We start from the raw sequence: 21,878 nt of genomic DNA, 5'->3' as shown, positions 1-21,878 counted from the left end.
AAATTAATTTATTTGTTCAATGCCATACCAAACTATCAGAAAATTGTTTTATGGAATAGTAAAATAATAATAGAATTTATCTTGAGGATCAAAAAGTCAATAATATCAAGTGAATCAGTGGAAAAAATGTAAATGAAGGTGGCCTAGCAGTACCATATCTCGAACTGTATAACAAAATGGTGATCATCAAAATAATCTGGTGTTGATTAAGAAATAGAGTGGTGGACAAGTGAATTAGATTAGATATATAATAGTAAATGACCATAGTAATCTAATCTTTGGTGAATGCAAAGATGCAAGCTTTGGAAACAAGAAGTAACTATTTGACAAAAATTGCTGTCAAAACAGGAAAGAAGTTTGGCAGAAATTAGATATAGATTCATACCATATACCAAGATACAGTCAAAATGGGTACATGATTTAGACATAAAGGGTGATATCAAAGCTATCTATAGTCATATGAAAAAAAAAAGCCTAAATCACTGTTGATTATGCAAATTAGAAGTGAAAATTAAAACAACTGTTAGGTACCACTGTAATACTTAAAATAAGGTAAACTGGGTCACAGAGTTCCAAGTATGATGATTTTATTGGTGTAGCACAAATCTACCAATCAATATGATCTCAGCTTCTTGATTAAGCTAAGACTCTAAATGATGGAAATTGCTTTCTTTCATATGTTTTTGGGAAATTATGTTTTATATGATTGCACATGCATATCAAATTGCTTGCCTTTTCAAGGAGGGCAGAGCATAAGGGAGAGATTTGCAGCTCAAAACTTTAAAAGAATGAATGTTAAAATTTGTTTTTACATATATTGGAAAACATTTTTAAAAGTTTAAAACGGGAAAAAAGAAATTGTTGAGAATGGACCTGTAAATTTGTGCATAAAATCTATATAAAATGTTAATTTTTATTATTGCAATTATAATTTTATTTTAATTATAGTTTTATTATAAATCATTCAAGGGGCAGCTAGGTGGCACAGTGGATAGAGCACCGGCCCTGGAGTCAGGAGTACCTGAGTTCAAATCCGGCCTCAGACACTTAACACACACTTCTAGCTGTGTGACCCTGGGCAAGTCACTTAACCCCAATTGCCTCACTTAAAAAAAAATCATTCAAATCAAGAAGCATTTCTTAAGTGCTTCCTCTGTTAGGCACTGGAGATACAAACACAAAAGCATGACAATCTGCTGTCAAATAGCTCACATTTTACTGGGGGCAGGGTACAGCATTTTCACAGGTTTGTAAATATAGGATATGTGTGTGAACAAAAAAAAATTACAAAACAATGTCAGACAGGTGGTTAATAAAAAGGAGCCACCAGATGAACAACTGTGTTGATGATCAAAGACCTTTTAGGAGGTGACTCTTGAACTAAACCTTGAAGGGAGCTAGAGTTACTAAGGGAAGGAGAGTCCACATTCTGTGTCATTTCTTATGCAGATCCAAGTGGGATTTGGAATGTCATATATGAGGGACAGTAGTTAGTCTAGTTTCCCTGGAATATAAATTGCATGAAGAAGAGTAATGTGTAGGCACCTTGAAAAGATAACTAGAAAGAGACTGACTGTAAAATACTTTAAATGCCAAATACAAGAATTTTTATAAATAATAAGGAACTGTTGAGGCTTATTAAGGAGAAGAGAGACTTGTGCTCTAGGAATATCAAATGAGAAAACATGTAGAGATAAAGAAAAAAGCCAAGTACAGAGCTTTAGGACACATTCAGTAAAAGAAGAAGGAATGTGGCAGAAGGAACATTCAGACTGATAGGAGGAAAATCAGGAGAAACAGTATTCTGAAAATCAAGGAATGGGTGGGGGAGTCTTGACGAGAAGAAGAAAAGGTGCTCAACAAGATGTCACAGAGAGGTTTAAAAAAAGGCAAATTATACTTATAGTACAAAGTTTTGAGAAATGATTGGGTTGGAAGGAGATGGAGTCAGTGAGTATAGACAACTTTTTTCTTTTTTTATTTAATAGTATTTTATTTTTTCCAATTATATGTAAAGATAATTTTCAGTATTCATTTGTTGTTGTTGTTTTTTTTTTTTTTGCAGGGCAGTTGGGGCTAAGTGACTTGCCCAGGGTCACACAGCTAGTGAGTGTCTGAGGCCGGATTTGAACTCAGGTCTTCCTGAATCCAGGGCCGGTGCTCTATTCACTGCGCTACCTAGCTGCCCCTTCAGTATTCATTTTTGAAAGATGTTGAGTTCCAAATTTTCCTCCCTCTCTTCTCTCTCCCTTCCCCAAGACAGCAAGCATATAGGTTATGTATGTGTAATCATGTAAAACATTTCCACATTTGTTGTGAAAGAAGAAACAGAACAGGGTGGGGGAAACTGCAAAAAAAAAAAAAATATATATATATATATATGAAAATAGTATGCTTTTATCTGTATTCAGAATCCATCAGTTCTTTCTCTGGATGTAGATAGTGTTTTCCATTATGCGTCTTTTGGAATTGTCTTGGATCATTGTATTTCTGAGAAGAGCTGAGTCAACCATAGTGGATCATCATGCAATGTTACTGTTACTGTGTACAATGTTCACCTGTTTCTGTTCACTTCATTCAGTATCAGTTCTTTTGGTCTTTCCAGGTTTTTCTGAAATCTGCATGCTCATCATTTCTTATAGCACAATAGTATTCCGTTATATTCATATATCACAAATTGTTTAGCCATTTCCCTGTTCATGGACATCTCCTCGATTTCTAATTCTTTGCCACCACAAAAAAGAGCTACTATAAATATTTTTGTACCTCTAGTAGACAGCTTTTTCTAAAAGGTCGGTAATGAAAGGGAAAAGCAATAATTATAGCTTGAGGAGGTGATAGTTAAGCATTTTAAAGTTAAGCAAGAGCTTCACATACTTTTAGGCAGCTAGGAAGGAGCCAGAAGCTTAGAAAGTGAGAAGGGATGATGAGGGGGTTGGGGGTAGGTCCCAGTTGTGTTGGGGAAGGAGAAGATCAAGGGCAGAGGAATTGTCCTGAAAAGGGGCAGTCACCTTCCCTGAGATTGAAGCAGAGGAGATATTGGCATCTCATATTTAGGGGATTTGAATTATAGGCATAGAATTTGGTAGAAGAAGAAATTCATGACTTATGGTGGGCAGTTCTTCTGCTGAGAAGGGGCTGGGTAGAAGGTACAAAGGTGCAAAGACCCTCACTTGGGCTTATGTGAATTCTCTCCAAATGTAATGGGCTGCCTTGGGTGGTAGAAATCTTCAAGCAAAGGGTGGTTAACCATCTTATGGATATGTTGTAGAGTGGGTTTTTGTTCAGATACAGGTTGGATCAGAGGGCCTCTATGTCTCATTCATCTTCCATTTCTTTCCTCCCTTCTATCTTTATAGTCTGTGTTCATCACAATTATGAAGAACTCAAGATTCACCTCTTCCTAGAAACCTTTTCCCACACTAATCATTCCTTGGTGTTCCCCAACAGTGTTGCTATCTTCTATGTACTTCAGTCTTTTTTTTTTTCGGGGCAATGAGGGTTAAGTGACTTGCCCAGGGTCACACAGCTAGTTGTATCAAGTATCTGAGGCCAGATTTGAACTCAGGTCCTCCTGAATCCAAGGCTGGTGCTTTATTCACTGCACCACCTAGCTGCCCCCTACTTTAGTCTTTATAAACCAATTACATCCTTGTTATAAATTTGTCTTAACTCTTCAAATTGATTGAAAACTCTTCAATAGCAGGAGCTACAATTACTTTTTGTAGCCCTATTGTATAATTATTGATTTAATTGGTACTTGTTGGGTGAATGGAAGAACTTCCCTAACAATTACAACTGTCCAGAAGTGGAAAGGTCTACCCTGAGAAGTGGTGGTTTCCCCTTGAGTGAAGGTCTTCAATCAGAGGCTGGAAGACCACTTGTTTGGTATGTAGTAGTAGTTGTTCAGTTTTTTCAGTCATTTCTGATTTTTTTTTTTACCCCATTTGTTATTTTCTTGGCAAAGATACTGAAATAGTCTGCCATTTTCTCCTTCAGTTCATTTTCCAAATGAGGAAACAGAATCAAACAGGGTGAAGTGACTTGGCTAGAGTCACACAGCTAGTAAGTGTCTGAGGCCAGATTTGAACTCAGGAAGATGAGTGGATACACTGTGCCACCTAGCTGCTCTTGTGGTACTAGGGATTCCTTTTGGGTTTGATTTGGATTAGGTATCTGCTGAGGTGCCTACCAACTCTCAGATTCTGTGATTCTGTAAAGGAATGGAACTTCAGGTGTCTCAGGATACATAATGAGTCGTTTCAAGCAGAGCTACACAGCAATACCTATGTCATCTTCTCTTGATTCTTCATTCCTCACCTTTTCCCCAATGACTTAGAAGTTGATATCAGATTTTACCTTACGCAGACCTTATTTGTCATGTCTTTTCAGGTAATCTTTGATGGTGAAGAAGCAGTGGATGCTGGTGGTGTCACAAAGGAATTCTTCCTTTTGCTCTTGAAGGAACTTTTGAATCCTATCTATGGGATGTTTACCTATTATCAAGATTCAAACCTCTTATGGTTTTCTGACACTGTAAGTCAGCTGTGTCTCAATATAACAAATGGTAGATTCAACCAAAATAAGGCATAGCACCATGTTTGGTTTTTCTTTTCTGACCAGTTTGTCACTGCTTGATCTGGTGACCTTGGCCATAACAAAAAATGATGATACAAGCTATGATATTCTTTCACTTAGTATTTCTATGCTTTAGAGCTCAAAGGAATCTTATGGCAGCCATTATATCAATATCTTTCCATAAATGATAGGAGTCAGGCCTCATCCCTGTTTGACTGATGGGAAAACTGAGTCAGAGCCATGAAGAGACTTATTTAGTAGATAGTGGTAGAAATATGCCTTTCGATTAGCCAAATGGACTGACTTTCTATCATTGTGCGTTCCCTCACTTGCTTGTACAAGTTAACTTAGACCACCTAACATCACCTGGAAGATAACTTTAGTTTTTTGTTTTTTTTTAAAGTGAGGCAATTGGGGTTAAGTGACTTGCCCAGGGTCACACAGCTAGTAAGTGTTAAGTGTCTGAATCCAGATTTGAACTCAGGTCCTCCTGACTCCAGGGCCGGTGCTCTATCCACTGTGCCACCTAGCTGCCCCTAACTTTAGCTTTTGGGGCATCACTTTAGGCAGTAGTCAAATGTAAATGAGGCCTCATATTTTAAAAAATGGTTTCGAGGTAGATGGTGCTGATTTGCATGTTTCAGGCATTTAAAAAAAGTATTAACCTTTATTTTTAAAAGTGTTTTGTAGAACACAATTGGTTTCACCTGATTGGCATAATCTGTGGACTGGCTATCTACAACTTTACTGTGGTAGACCTTCATTTCCCCCTGGCTCTCTACAAAAAGTTGCTCAATGTAAAACCTGGCTTGGAAGATTTAAAGGAGCTGTCCCCTACTGAAGGAAGGTATGAAATAGAAATAAGCCACCTATGGGGGTTAGCGCTGTTCTTGCTTTTGAAACTTGGATCACATGTGGAACATGCCCTGGGCAAAAGTGAAGATGTGGTGGTTGGTTCAAGTTTATTGAACTGTTTTCTGTTCCCCGTGTCTGGACTGTGCTGTGTATGCTTTGTACACATGATACTACACCAGGGTCACTAGTTACACAACTAAACAGCTACAACATTGACTCTTCTTATAGAGGAAGACAGAATAGAAGAGAAATAATGTCTCCCCAGAAATGGAGAATAGGCTCTGATGGATCTTAAAAGGCTCTTATGGGAAGAAAGCCATAGGTACCTTTGTCTTTGGCTATGAGTTATAGGATAGGGGACAGAGCTGTTTGAATGCTGTTATCTTTTCAGTCCTCACAAATCCTCTGCTTGAGTCATTTTATTTTTCTTGTGTTCAAATATGTGAAAAAAAACCAAACCAGTAGGGTCCTGGTCTGGATAAATGATCACCTTAATGCTTTCTGAAAAATAGGGTTAATAGTCCCAGTACCTACCAACGAGGAGAACTAGTTTTGAGGAAGGTATTGAAAAGAAATGACCTTCTGGCCATGGTGTATGTCTGTTATCTCCCTACTGAATTGAATGAGTTGAGACTGGTAGATCACGTGAATTCAGGACTTATGAGATGCAATAAGTTTGAAGCCTGTCACTAAAAGTTCAGCACCAATATGGTAAGTCTTTGGGAGTATGTGCTCCCTGGCTGCCTAAGGAGCAGTGAACTGGTCCAGGTTGGAAATGGTGTAAGGCAAAGCCTCCATGCTGTTCTGTAGTAGGATCAGGCTGGTGAGTGACCGCTGTGCTTCCAGCCTGGGAAAGATGGGAAAATCTGGTCTACCAAAAAGGGAGGGAGTAAGTGAGGGAGGGAGGAGAAAAGAAAAGGAAGAAAGAATCTAAAGGAAAAGGAAGAAAGAGGCAAAAGTCATCAGTCCCCTTCTCTAGAGGATCATGAGTGGACCTGTGATTTTAATAGACCCTATTTATTAGACCTTTTTTTTATCCAGATGAGGAAATTCTCTTTACCAGTGCAGGTTGACATCTCTGCAATATTTAGTGTTAGAAAGATGCTTAAAGCACTAAGAGGTTGGGTAACTTGCACTGGATCACACATCCAGTATGTGTCAGAGATAGAATTTGAACCAGCCTTTTCTGATTTCTGAGACTGCTTTTCCGTCCATTACAACATGCTGTCTCCTACAGCAATTGGAAAGACATTGAAGAATGAAGAGTGAGGACATTGTTAGAAGAGAGAAGTGTAAGAAATATAAGAAATAACAGATGGTGAGGCAAAGCAAGTATTAGATATAACAATCTAGTCCATGACTCAAATAAAAAGTTGTTGTTCATTCATTTCAGTCATGTCTGACTCTTCGTGGCTCTATTTGGGTTTTTCTTGGCAAAGATGCTGGAGTGGTTGACCATTTCCTCCTCCAGCTCATTTTACAGATGAGTAAACTGAGACAAATGGGGTTAAATGACTTGTCCAGGGTCATACAGCTAGTAAATGTCTGAGGCCAGATTTGAACTCAGGAAGATGATTCTTTCTGACTTCAGGCCTGGTACTTTATATACTGCAGCGCCACCTAGCTTTTCCAAAGGAGAAGACAGAGCCTTATCTAGAAATAGGAATGTTGTGTGCCCTGTTTCCCTTATCTTTATCTAACTATGTGTGTGAAAATGTAAATTTGGAAGGTCAACCATAGTATATTTAAATAAGCTCCATTTGAGACAGCGTTCCTGGTCAACTATTGGCAAGCACTAAGAGTCAAAGATTAAATTAAATGTAAGAGTGCAAATGGAGTTAACTTACACAGATTAGCCCCATTTACTTCCTCTTTACGAGTATAATTTTCCAGGCTCTTGATGCAGCTGCCCATGCTGTGCTATATAGGATTGACTGTATTAAAAATAAAAGTTATTCAAATGTAGATGGATAGGATGTCACCATACATATACATATGCATACACATACACATAAACAGCACATGTGTGCATATGTATATATGTGTGCATCTATATATTTATATCTGTCACCTATAGAAGTGATGGAAAAATTCCTTCATTATTTTATGCAGAGGAAGTAAGCCAGACCATGCGGTTCATGAAAATTCCTGTCAGCCAGTGTAAATTTTTCACTCTTAATCATCCATACTATGCAGTAGCATTAGAACTCTCTCCTAGTAGCCTTCTCCCTTTTGGTGACCCTAAAGCCAAATTAACTAAGGCTGGTGTGTGTGTGTATATGCGTGTGTGTGTGTGTGTGTGTGTGTGTGTGTGATATAAACCCATTCAAAATTTTCTCTTGAACCTAAATTGACATGAAACTGATACGAAAAAACAGAGTTAACTGCATTTCCTTTAGATCTTAAGCTTTATTTCTTTTTAAGCCTTGAGTTAATTTGCATGTTGGATTTATCTGCATTCTAGAATATTTTTACTGTTTTCTCAGTTATAAATATAATTAGCAATGCCACTGGAGTTTCTGACATTCTCTTTTGCTTTGTGTCTTGCATTGTTAGGAGTCTCCAGCAGCTTCTCGATTACCCAGGGGAAGATGTCGAAGAGGTGTTCTGCCTCAACTTCACAGTAAGGAGTGCAAACGTGTGGCTACCAAGTTGTGTACCTAACTGTGTGTGTGCATGACACACAGTGCCTACATGTGATTTATTCATAAAGGCTGTCAGAAACATTTTCAGGTGTTTTCAGTGGTCTTCAAAACCAGGACAAATTCCAGGATGAGTTTAAAACAAATGCCATTCACATAGTAGGCATTTACATTCAATGAGTGCCTCCCCCTGCACCTATTCCTTTCCACACTATTTTTTAAGCCACACTCATGAACTTATGTATCTGTGTTTGTGACTTATCCCTATACTAGACTATATCCTCTGTGAAGGCAGGTTTTGTCTTATCTTAGCTTTATATCTCTCTTAGCCCCTAATATAATGCTCAGTGTACAGTAAGTGCTTAATAAATGCCTGTTGAATTGAAAGCATATTTGTTAAACAGGTAAATCATAGATGTCCTTATGTTTGCTCAGGAAGACAACTTAATCTGCATCTGAATAGTGTTAGGGGAAGTCACACAACTGTGCTAACTGGGCCCTTTACATATTTGTCATCTGATCATTACTGGCTACCGACTATAGCAGAACAGCCCTTTTTTCTCTTTTCCGGTTGACTATCACATTTTCCACACCTCTTCCAAACCCTTTCAAGGTGGTTAGAGTGCTGAGCCTGGAGTCAGGAAGACCCGAGTGACTTCCCCAGGGTCATTCAGTAAATGGCAGAGGCTGTATTTGAACAGCCTTCCTGACTCCAGGCCAGCACTTTAACCACCTTGAAAAGGAGATAGTAATAGCACCAACCTCCCAGAGTTGTTGTGAGGATCACAACAGTGCTAGGCACATAGGGGCACTAGATAAATGTTAGCTTTCATCCTCCTCCTCACACCTCCCATGCCATACTCCTATTCAGCAGTGAACCTTGTTCAATATTTCAGAATCATAGATCCAGAACTAAGGTACATTAGAGGCTGTCTAGTCCAATCCTGTCCTTTAGCAGGCTAGGAAACAAACACCCACAAGAGGTTCAGTGACTTGCCCACAGTCACACATGGAGCAGGTGTCAGGGCTTGGCTTCAAACCAAGGGTTTCTGGCAGCAAGTCCAGTACTCTTGGCCGATTTCAAAACCTTTGAACATCATTCCTCATTCTCTATTCCTTCACCCTTTGATTTAGGTCCTTCTCACCAAGGCTGACCTCTCTACTTGTGTCCTTGATCCTATCCCCTACTGTCACCTCTGTCACCTACCTCCTCCACCCCTCCCCGAGTCATCTCCCTACCATTCTCTAATCTTTAATTGCTTCTCTTAAGGGATGGGACAGAAGAAGGTACTTGTAGATCGTTCAGCGGTTAACAAAGGGAGATTTACTTGGCCCTATTGTAGAGAGGATATAGAGATTGACTGGCATTTACTTGACTTAGGTAACAGGCTCAGGCCTATTTCATCTCCATATGTTGTCTGTCCAGTAGGGCTGAATGCAGTGACTGCCTCAGGATGAGCACCAAGGTAAGCATGCAGCTGTATGAGTACAGCTAAAGGCTTCACGTAGGCTGAGCCCCCTGGGGAGCCCCCTGGGGAGTCAAGTCCCATGGAAACTGTTTTGCCTGTTAGGAAAAACAGTAGCCCAATCTATGTTGTATAGGGAGGTAGAAATGCACCCTGGTAGGTCTTTGTCCTGTCACATCTCTCTATTTACTGACTCCTTCCCTGCAGCTTTTATAAATATGTCCAAGTCTCCCCATCCTTTAATTACATAAAAAAAGAAAACCTTCCACTCTCTTCTGAGATAAGTAGCAGTTACTAAATGGGACCAAAAAACCAAAACAAAACAAGACTTTCATTTTTCTTCTTCCCTCAAGTTGTCATCCAGTCTATATCTCTCCTAACTTTCATGGACAAATTTCTAGGGGGGGGAAAGTCTACTTTAGTTGCTTCCACTTTCTATCTAAACAAGAAGTACATTTCTTTACAGTTTGACTTTCGACCTCATCACTACTCTGTCCAAGGTTATTAATAATCTCTTCATTATCAGGTGTAATCTCCTGTTAACCTCCATCCTTCTTGACCAATGTGCTGCATTGAACACCACTAACAGCCTCTTCTTCTTGAATGCTGTGTTTTTGTGATACTTTGTTCTCTTGTTTCTCCCACCTTCCAGCATACCTTCCTTCTTCCTTCCCAAGTCCCTTCAATTCTTCTCTTTGTTCCTTCATCTCCTTGGCTGGACTCTAATCCACCCTCTCTGTGGGTGTACACCAGGACTTTGTCCTGGATACTTTTCTCTCCATTCTGAGTGGGAGCTCATCAGCTTCTGCAGGCTCACCTGTCATCTCTATGCAAATGACTCCCAGATATAGGTGTAGATAAAGATACATCTTCTAACCCAGCTGGTTCCTTATTTCTAAAATTCCAGTTTGAACATGTCACGACTTTGATCAAGAAACTTTCAGTGGCTCCCACTTGGATTAAGGATAAAACACAAACTCCTCTGTTTGACATTTAAAACCCTTTACAATCTGACAACATTCTACCTTTCCAAGCTTGTTGCACATATTCATATACTCTCAGGTTCCAGCCAAACTTACTTTCTGTTTTTCTCTACATATTTATATTTATTTATATGTCTTCATGCCATTCTTCTTTTAGTCTTGTCTCCACCCCCCCCCCACTACCTATAGAATATTGAATGTTTAAAGGTATGGATTCTTTCATTTTTTTTTTTTAGTTTGTGTCTACACGGCTTAACACATTGTTTGGAACGTGGTAGTATGTAAATTAGGAAGCTGGGTGGTACAATGAATAGAGTATAGGGCCTGCAGCCAGAAGACTCATCTTCCTGAGTTCAAATCTGGCCTTAGATATTTACTAGCTGTGTGACCCCGGGCAAGTCACTTAACCCTGTTTGTCTCATTTTCCTCATTTGTAAAATGAGCTGGAGAAGGAAATGACATACCACTCCTGTAACTTTGCCAAAAAAACAAACAAAAAGAAAAAAAAAAGAAACTCCAAAAAAGGGTCATGAAGAGTCAGACATGACTAAAACAACTCAACAACAACAAAAATGACAAAGGATCTAAATAAAAAAGCAACAGCATTAATAGCTAACATTTATGTGGTATTTTAAGGTTTGCAAAATTCTTTAGGGAGTGAATGAATGAACAAAGCTACAAATCTGTCTGTTTTCTATAGTTGATATTTCCTATTTTCTAAATTTCTCCTATTCATACTTAAAAGATAGTTCAGCGAGGAACAAGGGAAAATCATCTGAAGCAAATATTCTTTTTGTTTGCTAATGAGGTTCTCTCTTTTCTGTTCTCCTGTTTTGCTTCACTCAGTATTGTTCTGGAAATGAACATGGAATAAAAGAATGATTTTCATTTCTTTTTAATAAAGATATGCAGAGAAAGTTATGGGGTAGTTGAAGAGAAGAAGCTTATACCTGGAGGAGACAAAATGACTGTACAGAAAGACAACAGGTTAGTATTATTCATTGTCCTTCTCTGTGGCCATATTTTATTGCTTGGAAGGCAATCTGTTGACCTTTTTAGAATAAGACTGAAGCCAATTTCTGAGTTCTTTTGTGGGAACTATTTTATACTAGAGTCAGGGAATGAGGGAGGGAAGTGTATTTTGTAAAACGATCTTGAATGTTCTTTTCACCCGATTAAGAGAATTGATTCTGGCTTCAGATTGGGTTGTTAATTCTCATTTCTAGTTTTAGATATTCATTCTAGTGAAAACTGACTTGTATTTTCCAGTACAGCTGATGTCTGGCTTTAAGGAGCAGCATAGTTCTGGATTTGTCTTTTTACAAATAATTTCTTTTAAAAAAAAATACCAAACAGGGGGCAGCTAGGTGGTGCAGTGGATAAAGCACTGGCCCTGGATTCAGGAGTACCTGAGTTCAAATCCGGCCTCAGGCACTTGACACTTACTAGCTGTGTGACCCTGGGCAAGTCACTTAACCCTGTTTGTCCAGCAAGAAAAAAAAAATCTCCAAACACCCCCCCCCAAAACCCAACAAACAAACATCTGTGAAGGGGAGGTTTAAAAAGTCAACAATTTAAGTTTGAATAATTAAAATCACTTGTTGACCTCCAAATCCAAGTGAAACCATGATCATATTCACACTTAGCCTTCCATATGACCTCTGTGCTTGTTTTTTAATATTAAGATAAATGGGAGATCAATCAAATGTACTTAGAGTCATGAATTCTTCTTATTATTAATAACTAACATTTATATAGCATTTACTATGTACCAGGCACTGTGCTATGTGCACTTTACAATTATTATCTCATTTCATTCTTATTATAACCCTGGGAGGTAAGTGCTATTATTATCCCTAGTTTACAGGCAAATAGGTTAAGTGACTTTGCCTAGGGTCACATAGTAAGTGTCAGGCCATATTTGATCTCAGGTCTTTTTGACTCTAGACCTAGCACTCTATCCACTGTACCACCTAGCTCCTTCTAAGAAGCCCCAAGGAAGACAGATGGAAATTGCACTTCACATGCTTAATTTCTCTGTTCCTTTGTTTTCTCATCTGTATAATGAGGGTGTTGGACTTAGCCTCCAGAGGTCCTTCTAGCTCTAAATGTGAGAATACTCTTATGACTTTTATCTCTCTACTTAATAGATAAGCAGCCTGCCCTAGAGTCTAACGTTTACCAATCTTGTTCAGTTTTCTGAGATACCAGTGATAGAGTACTTAGCTTCAATGCCAAAGCCAACTGAAACTAACTTCACCAGCCCAATAACCACTATAAATAGCTTCTGGTGATGAGATTATTTTTACTATGAAAACAAAAAGCTAATCTTGTCACAAATAAATGTGTAATTGCTGTCTGGTACATTTTTGGAAATACTTTAGGAAGGAAAAAGTAGCAACTTAATAACTTTAGTTATGAACATGCACACACATTTATGTATAATATATACACACATGTATTTATGTGTATATATATTTATATATCACATATATGAAATCAACATCTATAACAGACATTAGGTGACTTGCAGCTACTGAGCCCACAATCATAGGTTATATAATGTAGCACCCTCTCTGGCATCAGTCCCATAATTCTCAGGGGCACTAGAAGGTTGGATCTCCAGAGTGGTGACTGCTCTTGTAGATTCTAGGGGCGAACCTTTGTGTGATTACCTCTAACACTATAGTTCATGAGCCCCTATCAATTTGCTTCCCAGTAATAATGACTGATTAGCCTATAGTCTTGTAAGTACTAGAAAAGCCATGTACTCAAATGGCATTGTAAGAATAGTAGTCATAAAGTAGTTATAAAAAGTTATGAAGTCGTTATAAATTCTTATAAAGAATTTTCCTTGGAGTTTTGGGATGCACTTTCCCAAAAGAGGAGGGAGAGAGTATAGTGGGCATGAATGTAAAGTGCATTGTTAGTGAGGCACACAATACGTGCCGGAGACACGCATGTCGAAGGTAGTCACCACTTCTGGAAGATCAGTGCCTTGCTAGCCTTTCTTTCTCTGAAAAGGATTGATGAAGTTCACCGTGAGAAAGGGTTATTGATGTCAGTAATGGACAGGTCCTCCCCCGCTTAGATTAGCTGACTCCTCAGAGGGCTCGGGGTGTTTCCTTACCCAGACTGGGTCAGGCAGGTGCCAGGCTCTTCCCAGGTCTCAGTGTTTCTGTATCCATTCATGAGACTTGTCAATCTGATGGACTCCCTGTACTTCATTCTTTGATGAGCAGCTGTAGCGCTCTGCACCTCTGGCCTCTGGCATGCTCTTTCATAAAGGGCAGCAGCCAGGATCACGTAAGGGGCTGCATGACCTCATGGACATAGAGCCAACCTCATTGTCAGAAAGACCTATATTTGACAAACAGGCTGTATGACCCAAGGAAAGTCATTTAACCTTTCTGTGCCTGGGGCAACTCTTTTCAGTGAAGAATAGTTGCAGATCTGTATTGATAGAGAAACTTTTATTTTAAAACTTGGAATTCCTTACGCTGATATAAATCCAAAAATACCCTGTTTAATTTTTCTGGATTTTAATTGAATTTGCTTTTGAAGGACAGTTTTGTTTTCAGTTCATTTTATTTCTGTAAGTTTGGAAAATGTCATGTTGGGATGTAGAATGACTTTGTTGGCCCAGATGGTTTCCCTTATCATCTTTGATGGCTTACAGTCAAGGAAATATTTTTCTTTTTTCCAGATGAATATTCTTCCTATATTTCCTGACTTCCTCACTTAGTTCTTTATTGAGTATTGTTCAGTTGTGTCTCTTTGTGACCCCATTTAGGGTTTTCTTGGCAAAGATACTAGAGCGGTTTGCCATTTCCTTCTCTAGTTCATTTTATAAATGAGGCAACAGGCAAACAGGGTTAAGTGATTTGCCCAGGGTCACACAGCTAATAAGTATCTGAAGCCACATTTGAACTCAAGAAAATGAGTCTTCTGATGCTAGGCCTGGCACTTTATCCAATTTACCACCTGTCTTTTTTTTTTTTTTTTTGGTGAGGCAATTGGGGTTAAGTGACTTGCCCAGGGTCACACAGCTAGTAAGTGTCAAAGGTCTGAGGCCAGATTTGAACTCAGGTACTCCTGACTCCAGGGCCGGTGCTCTATCCACTGTGCCACTCCTTGGAATCTTCAATGAATAGGAGTCATTGCTATCAAGAGCTATAAGGGACCCAAGAATCATCTCATCCAACTCCCTTATTTTTTTTCTTTTTCTCCCCCCCCCCAACTTTCTTATTTTATAAATGACAAGGCTGAAACTTAGTAGTGAATGACTTGCCCTAAGTTACACATGTAATAAAAATTAGAGCCAAACATCCCCCCCTCCCCCTTATCTTTTGTATCCAAGTCTCCTACCTCTAGGATAAAATACAAAGTATTCTTTTGGGCATTGATAATGTGGCTCTGACCTACCTTTCTATGTTTATGCTCATTTACCACTCTATATATATTACAGTGAATATGTTTGGAATTGTGATGAATAGAAGACATTCCCAGCAGTTAGCTGAATTTATTTAGCCATGGCATAGAAAAGATACTTGACAGAGATGTAGCATTTAGCTCAAATAGAAGCATATAGGCAAGCATGTAGTCAGTGGGGCCGATAGAGGTCACTCCAATCCCTTGAGACATCTAGCAAGTCTCAAGGATCCCAGGCTCATAGGTTGCCAGGCCTATTTCATGCTTTTAGGTGAACAGATAGTCCAAGCCTTAACTTCCTTAGTCAACCACATCTCAAGGGAAGTTTACACACTTTTTTTTTTTTTTTAGTGAGGCAATTGGGGTTAAGTGACTTGCCCAGGGTCACACAGCTGGTAAGTATTAAGTGTCTGAGGTCGGATTTGAACTCAGGTACTCCTGACTCCAGGGCCAGTGTTCTATCCACTGCGCCACCTAGCTGCCCCAGTTTACACACTTTTTAAGGAAAAAACAAACCTAACCTGCATACACCAAGGTCTTAGTAAAAAGTAGCTTAGATCCCTTAGAAGAAATATGGAAGGGACTTCATTGGGCCTTTCCTAATCTGACCCACCCTCCCCCAAATTACTAGAGGCTCACTCTTAAATGACTCTGTATTTCCTTAGCATACATTTGCTACTTATTTATACTATTGTTTCTCTCATAAATTATATGCAAGTACTTACTTAATAGATGCTTGTTGACCAGGAGGAGTGACAATTATGTGGCAAACATTCTGCCTTTAAATTAGGAGACTGTATTACATTGTAGGATGGTGCTGTAAGTATCTCTATTATATATCCCTTTATTCATTTTATCATTTCATCCTATTTCAGAGAAAACTCAGGGTTAAATTAGTTATATCTTGCCTTACTCTCCCACCATCTGCTGTTGTCTCTCCTACCCACATGCTGCTGAAGAAAGCTAGAGAAAATTGCAAAACTGTGCTGACTAGGCCTGCTACAAGTTTATGTTGCATAACCTCAACTGGACCTCCCATGGCTCCCATACCCCCACCATCTCTGCTAAGAACTTTACCTCATATTTCACTAAAAAAAATTGAGGTTATTCACCAAGAGTTCCCTCTTTGCTCTTCCTCTCGAATCGCTCAAGATGTCTTCTGCTACTATCTCCTACTTCTCTATCTCACATGAAGAGGTGGTCTTTTTTACTTTTTTTTTACTTTTTTACTTCCTTTATGTGTTGGACAAGCAATATCCTTCAATCCTGTCCTCTCTGGCAGATTGTCCTGCCCTGTCATCTCCACTTTCTCACTAATCTTGAATCTCTCCCAGTCCATTGGTTGCTTCTCAAACATGCTCATTTTCCCCTGTTCTGGAAAAAACCCTCATTTGATCCATCCATTCTTGTTAGTCACTTCTTTCTAAACAGTTGCTTCCTTTGAGATATTATATACTCATCAGGGTTATCTTCTTCCTTAAGAATTCTTTTTATTCCTAATTCAAATGATATGAACTTGTTATTGGGTCATGCTATTTAAGAGTAGAAGGCATGTACTACATGTTTAGAATCAAGGTATAAAAAGTCAGTATATGGGGCAGCTAGGTGGTGCAGTGGAAGAGCACCGGCCCTGGAGTCAGGAGTACCTGGGTTCAAATCCGGCCTCAGACACTTAACACTTACTAGCTGTGTGACCCTGGGCAAGTCACTTAACCCCAATTGCCTCACTAAAAAAAAAAAAAGTCAGTATATATAGATTTATGCCTTTTCTTCCCCCTTTAAATTTGTGTACTTAGAAGTAAATCCAGCTAATTAAGCATTATCTAATATCTTAAATCTAATGTCTAGCTGGAGCTTTTAAAGTAACAAATTTATCTATAAAGCAGATAACTTGTTTTGCTATGAAAGTTGTCATCTCTGTCTTTCTTGCACCTTGCTAGTCTGTGTTCTGGCTGGAGCTTAAGAACATTTTATAATATGTACCGTAAAAGGAAGATTAAAAGTGTTCTGGAAAAATTGTCAGAGAGCTTCTAGAAAGCAAAGAGAGTGATGGGACCCATTCTATTGTTTCTGCCAGACTCCTCCCATCCTTTCTTCTCAAAAACTCTATTTGCTGTCCTTAACAGTAATGAATTTCATGATAATCATGCATATGCTCTGACTGGGGGGTCGTTTTTTAGCTCCTACTGTGAGCTTTGTGTTTATTTATCTAAAAAACAACAAACCCAGCTGTTAAAACTGTTCATCAGAGAACAGGATTATGTAGAACTGAAATGGATGTAGAACTTCTAGTACAAATTCATTTTACAGATGAGGAAATTGAGGATAGAAAACTTAAGTGACTTGATTGAAGTCACACACTGTTCTGATGTGATACATAATCCAGTTGATGCTAGCACTGGCCACAGGACTGGTTGCCATTTGGCTGCTCTGTTGCCCATTACCCAGTCCTGGGCCATACCCCTGATCTTGCCATCACCCACCATACCATGTCCATGTTTGTGAATTCTGAAATTCCCTTATCTGGTCACAGTCTTTTGGTTTTCCACCTCTTGCTCTGCTTTCCATTACAGAACCCACTCTTCTTCTACACTGTGACAATCCAGTCTCCCTCTGTTCTCCCCTTAACCATCATCACTGCAGTGGGCCCATTATACCCCTTTCCCCAGCTTTGTGTGTGGTGGAGGAGTAGGTCATGGAGAATTGGTCATAGGGAGTTGAGGGATTGGGAGGTGAGGGTATTTGTGGGAGTATCAGTATGTATATTGAAGCCTCCTAATATGAAGGTGGGAGTTGGGGAGGGGAGAAAGATTGTAAGGCATGTACTAAACTCCTTGAGGAAGAAAGAGTAATGTCCTGCAGATCTGTAGACCACAGCCCTCAGGATCTTGTTTGGATGGTAGATGTTGATTTCATGAACTCAAAAGAAGATGAGATGATTAGTCTATGGGGTGGAGGGAGAACCAGGAAGTGGCACTGAGGAGCAAGGAGTTTTCCAATTCTCCAACCTCACATACTGAGTTGAGGGGAATGAGTGTAAGTGTAGTTGGTGTTGGAAAGGCTGACCAGGAAGATGTGGAGGAGTGGAAAGTAAGGAAGTGAACGAAGACTTGACCTTGGGTCTTACTGATGTCATGCATTATGCCAAGCTCTGTTTGCTCCATTATTATACACAGAGGGCAATGGCTTGACTCTTTGGCCAGCTTCCTGGTAGTTTATGTTCAATAATTGAACAGAATGAGACAGACACTCTTAGGGTATTCAACGTTTAATAGAAATTTACTTAGCCGGAGCAGAAGAAGAATATGCAACTAGGATATCTCTTGAGAACACCACAAGTTGATTTAGCTAAGCAAACCTGCCTTGTTTAAGTGCCTGTTTTAAAAGTATGGCTGGTTTGTATTCAGATGAACAGGAGATGTTATCAACAGCTTGAGCCTTTAGCTCGCTGAGCCAATCAAATCCTAAGTATGATCTTTTAAGGAAAAACTAGCCTAAATTGGATGGGGGATGGGGTTGAGCTATTACTTCCACTGCACTCCAACCCTTCACTGTTAAGGTCCTTCAGTCCCTTTATATTTTCTTTCTTTCTTTCTTTCTTTCTTTCTTTCTTTCTTTCTTTCTTTCTTTCTTTCTTCCTTCCTTCCTTCCTTCCTTCCTTCCTTCCTTCCTTCCTTCCTTCCTTCCTTCCTTCCTTCCTTCCTTCCTTCCTTCCTTCCTTCCTTCCTTCCTTCCTTCCTTCCTTCCTTTCTTTCTTTCTTTCTTTCTTCCTTCCTTTCTTTCTTTCTTCCTTTCTTTCTTTCTTTCTTTCTTTCTTTCTTTCTTTCTTTCTTTCTTTCTTTCTTTCTTTCTTTCTTTCTTTCTTTCTTTCTTTCTTTCTTTCTTTCTTCCTTTCTTCCTTTCTTTCTTCCTTTCTTCCTTTCTTCCTTTCTTCCTTTCTTCCTTTCTTCCTTTCTTCCTTTCTTCCTTTCTTCCTTTCTTCCTTTCTTCCTTCCTTCCTTCCTTCCTTCCTTCCTTCCTTCCTTCCTTCCTTCCTTCCTTCCTTCCTTCCTTTCTTCCTTTCTTCCTTTCTTTCTTTCTTTCTTTCTTTCTTTCTTTCTTTCTTTCTTTCTTTCTTTCTTTCTTTCTTTCTTTCTTTCTTTCTTTCTTTCTTTCTTTCTTTCAAGACCTCAAACCATAACACTGAGAGAATACACACCTAAAGGTGCAATGGCTTTATTGCTTTTTATTTTGCTTTGTTTCCTTCCTGGACCATAGGCAGGTCATTCTGGGTCCCTCATTGGGGGCTTACTGGCAGCTGGAGAAATTTCCTACACATTCTTTCTTTCTTTCCTTCTTTTTTCTTTCCTTCCTTTCTTTCCTTCTTTCTTTCTTCCTTTCTTCCTTTCTTCCTTCCTTCCTTCCTTTCTTTCTTTCTTTCTTCCTTTCTTTCTTTCTTTCTTTCTTTCTTTCTTTCTTTCTTTCTTTCTTTCTTTCTTTCTTTCTTTCTTTCTTTCTTTCTTTCTTTCTTTCTTTCAAGACCTCAAACCATAACACTGAGAGAATACACACCTAAAGGTGCAATGGCTTTATTGCTTTTTATTTTGCTTTGTTTCCTTCCTGGACCATAGGCAGGTCATTCTGGGTCCCTCATTGGGGGCTTACTGGCAGCTGGAGAAATTTCCTACACATTCTTTCTTTCTTTCCTTCTTTTTTCTTTCCTTCCTTTCTTTTCTTCTTTCTTTCTTCCTTTCTTCCTTTCTTCCTTTCTTCCTTCCTTCCTTTCTTCCTTCCTTCCTTCCTTCCTTCCTTCCTTCCTTCCTTCCTTCCTTCCTTCCTTCCTTCCTTCCTTCCTTCCTTCCTTCCTTTCTTTCTTTCTTTCTTTCGGCAGTGGGGGTTAAGTGACTTGTCCATGGTCACACAGCTAGTAAGTGTCAAGTGTCTGAGGCTGGATTTGAACTCAGGTCCTCTTGAGGGCCGGTGTTTTATCCACTGTGCCACCTAGCTGCCCCCTTCAATCCCTTTATAAAGGACTGTTTACCACTTAAATTATGCTGTTCAACTTTGTGGCTTAGTGGATAGAGCACTGGGTCTGGAGTTAGGAAGACCTGAGTTCAAATATGGCCTCTGACATTTATTAGCAATGTGACCCTGGGCAAGTCACTTGACCCTGTTTGCCTCAGTTTTCTCATCTATAAAAATGACCTGGAGAAGGAAATGGCAAACCCCTCCAGTATCTACCAACAAAACCCTAAATGGGGTCACAAAGAGTCAGACACTACTGAACAACAACAAAATGTAAGAGGAAGGAAGGATTTCTACAGTACCTTCTGTTCCAGGCACTGTGCTGTGTACTTTACAAATGTTATGTCATTTTATCCTCACAACCACTGTGGGAGGCAGGTGCTATTATTATCTCCATTTTGCAGATGGGGAAAAACTGCGACAAACAAAGTTTAAGTCATTTGCTCAGCCTGACACAGCTAGCTAGTGAGGGTCTGAGTCTGGATTTGAACTCGGGCCTTCCTGACTCCACGCCCTATACCCCCATAAACCTGTGGCACCTAATTGCCTAGGGGCCTGATATAGGCTGCATTAAAGGAGGAAAAGTAAAGTAAAAACATTGCAAAAACCAGAACACCATAACAGTGTCCTGAGTATGGGAGAACAAAGACAAGACATCCAAGGCTTCAGTCTCCCCACCTCCTTGCAGGAGTTGAGTCCTGGCTCTAAATAAATAAGCACATATATGTGGCTAGCGATGCCTAATTTTTGTTGTTCACATTGAATCTCAATGTAAATAGGTTACCATAAGCAGAACATTAAGAACATTGAGGCGGGGCAGCTAGGTGGCACAGTGGATAGAGCACCAGCCTTGGATTCAGGAGGACCTGAGTTCAAATCCGGCCTCAGACACTTGACACCTACTAGCTGTGTGACCCTGGACAAGTCACTTAACCCTCGTTGCCCAGCAAACAAAACAAAAACAAAACCAAAAAACATCAAGGCTACAGCAAAGGTGGTAATATTTCTTGCATCGTCACCGATTTTCATGACAGTTGAGGGAAAATTACCTTCCAACACCACTCATTTAGATGTTCCCTGGCCCTGAAGCCAGAATCTCCTTTATTTTGGGAACTGCATGGGAGAATACCATATGCTTGCCCCCATGGACCACCTCCAAGCCCCACTTATATGGGGGCTGTGTAGACCTTTTTACTATCCTCTGTCGCCAGAAAACAAAACCACCTGCCAACAGTGACACTGCTTAGTCCTTTGAACCTTCCATATGGGGGACTTATACAATAATCACCAAGTGTTATACAAGCAGCAGTGTGGAGGAGCCAGAGTTTTACATTAAAGTAAGCTAATTTTTCCACTGCCAAGGCCTGCTCTTCTGTTACCAGGCTGCCACAGCTCCTGGGTTCCCCTCTACTCTTCCCTTATGTCTGTGGACTCTAGGATCCAAGTTTCCAATTGCCCAATTACTGCCGAGGCCCACGTTTCTGCCTGCTGCCACCTGGCCTGTTCCACTGATGCCCCATCTATACTGCTGCTCTCTCTGCCGGGGCAATTGTAAATGTCCCATGCCACTTCTGGGGCCTGAGCTCTTCTGTGCCAGCTCTGACTCCACCTCCCTGGGAAGAGGGTTGCTGTAGGCCTTCAGTGCCTCTGCCCACCAATGCTGGCTGGTGCAGCCATTATCCCTGCCCTTGGCTTTTCCACCATAGTTAAGGATGTCAGGAACCACCATATGGCTCAGTATCCTAGGCTATCATGCCAGGTTATGGGTTCCCTTTCCAGTCAGGGATTTTTCTCCCCAGTGTAGGAAATTTCTCCAGCTGCCAGTAAGCCCCCAATGAGGGACCCAGAATGACCTGCCTATGGTCCAGGAAGGAAACAAAGCAAAATAAAAAGCAATAAAGCCATTGCACCTTTAGGTG

At 39.9% G+C, this 21,878-nt stretch overlaps 1 protein-coding gene across 2 annotated transcripts in view; it reads left to right on the top strand.

Annotated features, from left to right (window-relative positions):
- Positions 1-21,878, top strand: part of HERC3 (HECT and RLD domain containing E3 ubiquitin protein ligase 3) — a 122,479-nt gene that overhangs the window by 84,630 nt on the left and 15,971 nt on the right. For both annotated transcript variants that reach the window (XM_043971015.1, XM_043971014.1), the window contains exons 20-23: positions 4,393-4,536; positions 5,259-5,425; positions 7,990-8,056; positions 11,429-11,511. In XM_043971015.1, coding sequence (XP_043826950.1) covers positions 4,393-4,536; positions 5,259-5,425; positions 7,990-8,056; positions 11,429-11,511 — 461 coding nt within the window. The remainder of the gene's footprint in view (positions 1-4,392; positions 4,537-5,258; positions 5,426-7,989; positions 8,057-11,428; positions 11,512-21,878) is intronic.

This window comes from Dromiciops gliroides, chromosome 6 (genome assembly GCF_019393635.1).
Source record: "Dromiciops gliroides isolate mDroGli1 chromosome 6, mDroGli1.pri, whole genome shotgun sequence".
Taxonomy (NCBI): domain Eukaryota; kingdom Metazoa; phylum Chordata; class Mammalia; order Microbiotheria; family Microbiotheriidae; genus Dromiciops; species Dromiciops gliroides.
This window is presented reverse-complemented; position numbering and strand designations above follow the sequence as displayed.